At 41.1% G+C, this 9941-nt stretch overlaps 1 protein-coding gene across 1 annotated transcript; it reads right to left on the bottom strand.

The window, feature by feature from the left end:
* Positions 1-8368: 8368 nt before the first annotated feature.
* Positions 8369-8842, bottom strand: LOC144716386 (putative long-chain-alcohol O-fatty-acyltransferase 5). Its single transcript, XM_078591500.1, has one exon. It carries the CDS (start codon positions 8840-8842, stop codon positions 8369-8371), a length of 474 nt encoding a protein of 157 aa, XP_078447626.1.
* Positions 8843-9941: the final 1099 nt, after the last annotated feature.

The following is a 9941-nucleotide window of genomic DNA, read 5'->3' as shown; positions in this document are numbered from 1 at the left end:
GTGGACTGGACGGCCGTCGGCCGTGAACCTTGGATGGCTATTCCATGGTGGAGGAGAAAACCAGGGCGGTCGAATAGAGTAGTGTGAGAGGAATTCCTCAGAATTTCCTTTCCTCTTTCAGATAGCTCCCTCCCTGGCTGCAGCACCGTTCTCCTCTTCCTCCCCCTTTTCTTTCTCTCTCGATGGAGGGGGGGTGAGACCAAGAACAAAAAAACACTTTCTTCTTTCTTAATTCCCGGTCTAAGGGATTTGGGCGCCCCCTCTTCCATTATAAAGGGGGGAAGGGATGGGCCCTTAAGTAGGTCAACAAAAAGGTGGAAAGAAGGGGACCATTAGCGGGCCCTTACATAAATGGGCCCCCAATTATAAATTAAAGGGAAATAGAAATGAAAATAAAAGAAAAAGAAGAAGCAAGGACACAAGGGAGGGGGTCCAAAAATGACTAAGGATTCCTCCCCGTGTCAATGACGAAGAACGTATGGACACGTTGCAAACGAGACGAAAACACAACGGCAAGACGGGAAAACATAAAACACTAGAGAAAGAACGATGAAAACAATACGCGATAATCGAGAAATTTTCATTTGAGCTTCAACGACGGTGGTGGGCGGTGCGAACGACGTTGTCGACGATCTTTGATGGCCTGCGCCATCAATTTTTCTACAAAATTTTGGATATCGAATACCCAATGCTACGTGGCATCATCTCGGCTATTGAAAAGGAATCTGATGTTTTCAATGCATTGCACGGAAATTCTTCCTTTAGGCGGTAAGTTCACCGTCCGGGCTGCCATACATAGCGCACGCTCACTAGGTGATGTGGCCAAATATGAGTGGGTAGTGTTATTAAAAACACAGGCAAATGTATTTTTGCATTTTTTTATTACTCTTTTATTTCCAGGACAGGGTATGTGGTGCTCCGAAAGAGGAGGCGCCAAAGGTTTTTAAAATGGGCCAGAATCAGCGATCGACACGAAATTGTGTCTATAAAAAAAAATTTACTTAAAATTGTTCCAATGGCTCAGGTTGGTCAATTTTTATTTATGAATAACTTTTGATCCTGAAGTCAGATTGAGGTTAAATTTTTATGGATTTGCTCGTCTCAACCTCCTCTTTTTATCTCTTTGGGTTCAGATCAAGCTCACATCTATGGATAAAAACTAACTACTAATTGGGGGGTCAAATGGTAATTTTACCATTTATCCTAAGTATAAAAGCCGACTTTCGGGTCGAGGAGGTCATTATAGAAGGGACTCTTTCACAATTGCAAAACAGAGAGGAGAACAACTCTGAATCAACCCTATCTGGTACTTTTTATTTTATTGTATTTGAAGTTTTAATGTAATTTAGATGATTTGTGAAAAAGCAAAAATCGGTGTGTTAATTTTGTGTCGTCGTTTCTATTTTTTCTTTAATCAAATAGTTTTTTCATGTACAATCTTACTTAGGAATGTATAGTTGTGAGTATGGTCGTCTCCATAGGGACTGGCCTTTAGGGATGATTGATGTCGGACGTCGACAAAGGCATCATCCGACGGGTAAATTTATTAAGTGAATGTAACTACGTAATGCAATGAAACCCTAGATAAGAGTACGTGCAGGTCTGATTTGCTGGTTTCGCTGAGTTCCGAGCTCTGGGGCGGGCCCACCAAGATAATGGAGTGAACAATCATTACTCTGAGATTTGTCATTACCTGTTTTTATAGATTCAATCATTACTCTGAGAATGCTTCTCCATCAACTTATCGAATACTTTCTCACCTTCTTATAAATTTTCATTAGTTTACTTGAAATTATTAACTAAAGTCTTTCGAAGTTTTTATTCCTTCAAAATATTTACTTTAAGCTAAATTTATTTATTAAAAAGTATAAATTGGGAATTCAGTTTTCACTGCCGGCTTTTTATGGATTGAATCCTTGCTCCCAATATGCCTCCTTCTAAATTCATCAAAATTTTGCATGAATCAATGTGGTACATTACCTTCCTTTGTTGGAACTGTGAAAGCCCCATTCCATCAATGGGCTTTTCAGCCAAAATACATCAATCTATGTAATCTGATAAACAACATAACTGGATCTCCGAATAGTGAGGATTTCCATAAGATTTAATTTGACATGATCTAGTGGATCACAAAAATAGAAATAGGTCAAAATGAGAAACAAAAGAATCTAATCATCAATCCAGGAAGGATTACTCACAATTCTTTTCTTATGCAGAAAAGAATTGTGAGTAAAAATATTATCAAAAGCATACAGCTAAGGAGCAAACTCATTGATGACACTATTAGAGAGTCATCACAATTCTCATTACTAAAGGGAAATCATCTTTTTCATTAAACTCAGGTTTTCTGAAGATAGCTATTATTGTTGTTTATGTGAAAGAGTCATTGTCATGAGAGGAGAGTCCTCATCAACATCGTTAAATTTGAGTCTTTGTCTGTATAGTCATCCCTTTAGTCATTGCCTAAGGAGAGAACTAGTTAAAATTACATGCAAATCAGCATACATCACCAGTGACATTTATAAATCACTTTGTATCATTTTTATTGGTAAAATCAGAAGCAAATCTGATAATTACTGGAAAGGTTTGATTAAATTATTTATATGCTTAGACAATAATATAACATCGAGGCAATGATCCTAGAAAAAAGGAACTGGGTCATTGAAACTCCACAAAGGTAAGGTTCAAAATTCCCGAATTATTGAGGATAAGAAGGATCTACAATTATATCATGTGCCATGGGAAATATCAAACATAATGGAGAAAGTTATCAATGGTGAGGATGTGTATGAGCCAGAGGATGTGGATGAGGACATAGTAGGAGTAATGTAAATTAAAAAGCTGACTGAAACTGTTGATTAGAGTCTTTAGTTAACTTTATGTTTCATTTATCTTTCTTCGTTAGTACTCTAACTGGGATATATATTATGAGTAACCCATAGCATTTGTGTGTAGGTGGGCCACAGCTATAAGTGGCACTTGAGAATATGTCTAGGTACATGGGTGTACCAATCTCTGTAAGTGGTCGGTATATAGTCTAGCGTGGTGAAAGGTGATGTGTGAGTTTTTGGTTTGTTTAACATTAGGTGCAAAGGTCTCTCTGAATCTAGAAAATAGAAGAACATCAGCAGCAGAGGAGGAAGAAATCTCGCCCTTGTCTAACATGGTATTAGAGCAGGTTTTTTTGGATATAAGTCTGAACTTTGCAATATATGCAATCTCTAAGGCTGGTATTATCCTCTTTGTTTTCTTCACAATGATGACGCGAAGACCTGAAGTGGCTGAAAATGATGTCTCGAGCATTCTTGTTGCATTACCTTGTTGATAATCATCATTTTCCTCTGGATTCATTGACATCCAAATATGTTTCTACAAGTGGTTATTCGGAACATGGATGTGGAGAGGAAGGAAATGAGAATCTAGATAATGAGGAGAGAGAATATATTTTAGAGGGAGAAAATCCAAAGGGATGCTTTGATGAGAGAGAAAGTGTTGATAGAGAGGAGACAATTACTTAGTGAGATTAGTGAAAGAAGATGGCTCAGATTGTACAGAGAAACTATAGGAGGGAGAAAAGAGGAAAAAAATCAGAAGAGTTAGGGAAAAGTGACAGAAGGTTGTTATAGGAGGAGGAAATATATAGGTGGAAGTAAGGCCCATGGATGGATGGTAAACCAAATGGGACAGAATCCAATCATTCATCAGTCATCCATCATAACCTCTGAATGTTTACCAAATGAAATCCCTTATCACATACCATCCCACCATGTTCCATCATTCAGTTCCATCTGAAGATTGATGCTTCGCCATTAAATTTCATCATCAAATATAGGGGTGATGTTTTGATGAATTTCAGTAATAATGTACTAATGACGTGTTTTGTGATTAATCTTATAACTAGGACAAACGGAATCAATAATGAATGTGAACTAGCAAATCCTCTTTAGAAGGGTTATCCATAACTTATGCTAATATTAGCATTATAGAATTTCTTCTCCTTATTACCCTCGAAGGAAAATAGCCGCTATGTAGAGAATGCAGGGACATTTTTGGTACCAGAGAAAAGATTTGAAATGAAAGAAACAAAAAGGGAAAAGGGGGCATTTTTCAGGCGATAATGTGTGGAGATAAAAACTTCTTTTTCTTCCAAGCAGCGTGAAATTTGAAAAAGTGACAGCCATTGCAAAAGCAATAGTGAAGAAATTGTCTTGTTCTGGTATGGTGAATCTCGAAGGGAAGACTGCAATCTGCATCGTGACGGGTCTTGTGTCTTGAGTCTGCATTCCACTGAATGAGAAACATGGTGGGATGATATGTGATAAGGGATTTCATTTGGTAAACATTCAGAGGTTATGATGGATGACTAATGAATGATTGGATTTTGTCCCATTTGGTTTACCATCCATCCATGGGCCTTACTTCCACCTATATATTTCCTCCTCCTATAACAACCTTCAGTCACTTTTCCCTAACGCTTCTGATTTTTTTCCTCTTTTTCTCCCTCCTATAGTTTCTCTGTACAATCTGAGCCATCTTCTTTCACTAATCTCACTAAGTAATTCTCTCCTCTCTGTCGACACTTTCTGATCAACAAATCAATAGACACTGCTCATCCATTTTTCATGCTAGATTCTGCATGAGTCAGATCTATAGAAGAAGACATCTTAAGGTGCAGAAACATCAACAAATTACAAAGCTCTAAGTGGTGTGGGCTAGAAGGAGTTGAAGGGATGAGTGACTTTGTGAAGGCTAAGGGGGCCCGAGACTACTCTCCATCTCGATTCTTAGTTAGGTGATATCCGTGTATCCCTATTACCAAGTTGTTTTAGCTGGGGCAGTTAAAGAACTTGGTTAGGGATTGATTGTAAATTCTGGCAGGATATCTCGGGACAGGAGTAAGGGAATAGCCCTAACCTGTATAAAAATACCGTGCATTGTCCCTCACTTCCTCTAAAGCCTAAGTAGTGTCAGAGATATCTACATAAAAACACATTACTAGAGGGTAAAGAAGATTCAGAAAGAAATTGAACAAGGGTAGAGCCTACCCCCCCCTCTTAGGCTATCTCTAGCAACTTAAATCAACACCATCATCAAACACGACTCAGTTCCTCCAATTTTAAATCAAGATAGTGTCTGATTCATCATATGTTCAGTCTAACTGCTAATATGGGATTGGAACAAAACAAAAATTCGTCTAATGGATGAATAAACATAAGCCCCTTCAATCATGTACCCTCTTTTTTCAAACTATTATCCGTAATCTTTCCATGATCGTTACGTGGTCAAATCCTAAGCTATGAACAACAACTCTCGGATCAAACGTGTGCCGACCTCAACGCTTAGGCAAAAACATTGAACAGCCTTTGCTTGTGTAGTGGAAGTCGCTTGCAAAAACTTTAGATTGCTTGGAGTTTAAAAGGAGAAGCTAGGGCAAGGCCCCATATATGAATTGGGTCATTGTTATCATAAAAGGACAAGATTATTTCATAGTCATAGCCATTACATGTGGGAAGACCAAGGATGATACTGAAGTAACGAGATTAGGCGTAACACGCGCTTGAGTAGTGGCGCTCCTTTGCCTTGAAAACCTCATCCCTAAGCACACACCTGCCAACTATTGGGTTCTATGCTTTAGTTTGGCCATGGAAAAACACGTTCCATGGATGCGGAAGCATGGTTGATCGATTCTCCATTGATCTATAAAACAAAACCTTGCTAGCACCTTTTGGGGAACTCAGTCCACCCTTGACTCTGCCGCTCTGAGATCGTTCTGAAGCCGTTCACGCGTCCAGCCTCTAGAAGTATCCACGCGATCACTCGGCGCTTGGATCTCCACATCTTCTTCCTCAACTCTTCTTAGAAATCTAGAGGATCTCCTCACCATGAAGACACTCTTCCTTGGATGAGTGGAGAAGAGAGTGGAGAGGGGGAGAGGCTCTCAAATGAGGCTTGCATGGGTGCTTCAAATGAGACCCCTTTCCCTCTTTATATTTCACTTAAGGTTTTTCCCAAAAACCCCCCAAAGTAAAATATATCCACCAATGCCCTTATGACCTTGTGCGTGTGACCCTCTAGGCCCATGTATTGTTCTAGTTAATAACTTTAATGGCCTAATAACATTTATTGACCAACCTTATTAATTAACTATATCAACATATAGATTAATTAAATAATGATCGATTTAACCTAGTCGATAGGTTAAGTTTCTAGCCTGTGGGATGCCAAGCTACACCTCGTGCTCTAGAAGATGCCGAGTAGTCTCGAACTCTCTCATAGAACCTTTACCGTCATCGGTTACCGTATATGTATAATCCATTATCCGCGCGAGACTCTCGAACAACTTGGAGTATGGTTTATCATCAAACTCTGATCTGTCATTCAATTAGTACTGATGCGTAACGGGGATCATTGGAGAACGCCTTCTCCAATATCCTCACTACCCAGGCCAGGGATTTTTCTGCATCATCTTCCTTCAGTCAATCTCCTCTTGTACCGAGGGCGGATGATCCCATCTTGACCACTCAATCATCTCCGTAAGCTTCTTACTACATCCAATTTATAACTTATTTGAATCCCATGATTAGAGGCTCGTAAGTCATAGTCAAAATGTAGTCATCCACTCATGAGATGTCCTTTGTGTCTCAGGTCAGTGGATCACTTATACAACCTTGACTTGAATCAACCTAATTGACGTTTAGGTATAATACCATTTAGGGATTCATACGAACCAATTCAGCGAACTCTTTCTCCAAAGAGCACCCACTATTTGTCCTTAGTGTCGCCACACTAATAGCCATAGGATCAGCTATACTTATCGAATAAGTAGAATCAGCTAGTGTTATTCTATCCGGATAATTCGATGTTAGTCTTGACTATCCTCGAATAGGAATATTTAGAATACATGTTTAAAAACCAGTGATCACTGTATTATGATCTCATCATAATTAACTAAGTCATTGCGCATATTCATGGACTTCATTATAAACATCACACAGATTAATAATGAACGTAAATATGGTAGTGTGATTGGCTTGACGGCCACATAATATCCATCATCAGCACCACTACTACAAGTGTGCCCTCGCGCCAAGCATGGCGCGCCATGGGTCATAGTTCTTAGCGCACCAGCCATTCCATCCCAGCCTTCACAATCCACGAGCCACCAGCACTCGTGCTAACACGCCTTTGATGCCCACTTTGCATATCCCACGTGCGCATGATGCTTGGTGTCTATGCATGCGCATCCTCGATAGCCTGTCTGTGCAGTGCGCGTGACTGCCCTTATCCGCCGTGCTTGTGCATCAACAAGCACAAGCACCTAATGGGCATCGGCTTTAAAATCAAGGTCTGGTGTCGCCACTTATGATTCTTAAGGAATTTACCCCCTATTCTGAGTCCAAGTACAAGGATGTGTCTTCACAATTAGCACGCACATATGTCTGTAGGGATGCCGCCTACTTTGGGGCATTACAATGAGCCATAGGTGGTGATAATTAGTGTAAGTTTGTATGTCTATTCAATATCTGCCCGGTATGTGATATTGGAAAACTGATATCTGATATGTGGGTGAAATAGATATAATTCAAATATCAGATATTCGATGCCAAACAGATGTTGAATATCCACCCAATCCCCTATATCGGAAAAAATATCAAAGGAGTCACGACATTGCAGATCCTAGTAGTGGATATTGGATATCAGAGTTGGGTATTTGGATATCTGATGTTACATATGCTAAAAATCAGTATCCAGATATCAATGTCCAATAATCTGACTAGGCTTGGAAATTAGGAATGCGAGTCTGTTTTTGGCTAGGTTAGGCTAATAAATATCGGATGTCATTTTTTTCAACCTTTCAAGCTAAACTTGAATATTGACTAAATCTATTATTCAATTGAAATATAAAATATATTTAAATTTATATGTACGACGATAAAAAAATACATCCTACACCAATATAGAATATCCTCATCCATTTCTGATATGCAATACAGCATCTGTCCCCATATCCATTTCTGACATATGATGACATCATGATGGATAATTGTATTGGATATCTGACCTGTAGCAACCGATATCCGGAAAGATGGATGCCAGATGTCCCATTTCTGATATGCAATACAGCATCTGTCCCCATAACGCCATCTGTATTGGGCTCGGGCCAGGCGAACTCTAGTAGTAAGTAGTAACAAAAGGGAGAGAGAGACAGAGAGAGAGAGAGAGAGAGAAGAAGAGAAAAATCAATGAAAACAAGAAGAAGAAGAAGAAATGGGATGATAGAAGGGATACAGGCTTCTAATAGGCCTCAAATGGACACACAACAATGACTCACATGTGTTAAACATCCCATCAATCTCGCTCACAACACCTAGGTTTCAGCAACCCCTTTCAACAGCAAGAAGAGATCATCCGTTTCCTTCCCAGGAGCCCTCACTATCGGCGGCATGAACAACCACCAAGAAGTCCCCAATACAAACCCAAGTGTCAACGGCACCGTTAATGCCGGTTGCAGAGGCCTCATTCCCCGCATACTCCACTGCTTCTTTGCCGATATATCTGCCGTCGTGCAGATCCCGTGGAGCACGAAGAACAACCCAACCTCTCCTGTCGACGGCTCGAGGGACATGTAAAAGAAGATAACATCATGCATGAGTCCAGAAACAAGAAACGACGCCATCACTGCTGCCGTACTTCCCCACAAGCTTTGGACTGGATCATACATGTCGGAACGCATGATGTTTGAGCCCACTAGATTCCACCATCTTCCCCAGAAATCCTGAAGATAAGAAGACAAGTGCGGCGCGGCGAACTTTGGTTCAAGATCTGTGCCCGGAGGTAGCATCGCTCATGTCATGATTGCAATGCTCGCGAGGAATAGATCAAGCCCAAAGTATAAGAAGAGGGAGTGGAGAGCGACGGCGACCCAGCGATGGAACTGCAGCCTTTTGGAATAGAGAGACGCAACCAAGGCCAAGAGGAGAACTTTAGTCACAAATCCGGCGATAGAAAGCCTTAGAGAAATTGTGGTTTGAGGGGAGACAGGTTTTCGTTTGACGATAATGGGGAGAGAGGCTATCGCTATGAAAGCTGCCAGTGATAGACTATCTAATGGCCGGCTGGGATGGAGGGGTCCTCTTGAAGGAGTTGGCCCAGCCTCACCGGAGCTCTCCGATTTCGCCGGCTTCGGCGAAATTCTCTGTGGAACGAACATTTGGGGATTCTATGTTTTTCTGGCAGTTATGTTTCTTTTTTCAGGTTGATCTCCACCGTCCATCACGAGGAGTTATAACGGCGGAGATGCATCCACATCAGACTTGCTTGCCAGGTCACCTGCTGGCGGTTATGTTGCCCTCTCTCTCCTTGTCTGATTGGCTCACTATATAAGAGCCTCTACCTGCTCGATGAAATGTGCGCAGAATGATTTCTTGTTACGTGTTCTCGATTTCTTGTTTCTTATGGAGCGATTTCTTTTCTTTGCCATTTTCGGAAGTTCTTGAGGTGATTACGAGTTCAAGGCACCAACAAGTGGTATCAGAGCCACTCGATTCGGTGGATCATGCAGCTGGTGAAGAAGACCGGCGAGGCGAGCTCGTACGGCGAGCCTAGGGGGGAGATGGTGCTGCCAGCGCCATCCCTCAAGCTCTCCAAGACCAACTATCGTGTGTGGTCGATGAATATGGAGGTATTTCTTGACTCACACGATCTATTGCAAGCAATCGAATCAGACTCCGTGCCGAAGAAGAAGGATTGCTCCACTCTCTCGGCTATCTTCTCGGCCGTGCCAAAAGACCTGATGATTCTCCTTGACGCGAAGAAGATTGCCAAGCAGAATTGGGACATTCTTCGTTCGCGGAATTCGGGCATGGATCGAGTGATTCAATCCCACGTCCAGATCCTCAAGCGCGAGTATGAAATTCTCGCGATGGACAAGAGTGACAGTG

This window comes from Wolffia australiana, chromosome 2 (genome assembly GCF_029677425.1).
Source record: "Wolffia australiana isolate 7733 chromosome 2, ASM2967742v1".
Taxonomy (NCBI): Eukaryota; Viridiplantae; Streptophyta; class Magnoliopsida; order Alismatales; family Araceae; genus Wolffia; species Wolffia australiana.
Note: the sequence above shows the minus strand (reverse complement) of the source record. Positions and strands in the feature narration are given on the sequence as shown.

Excerpts from the sequence above, each read along its gene's own strand:
- LOC144716386 (XM_078591500.1), bottom strand. The coding sequence starts at position 8,842 with ATGCTACCTCCGGGCACAGATCTTGAACCAAAGTTCGCCGCGCCGCAC.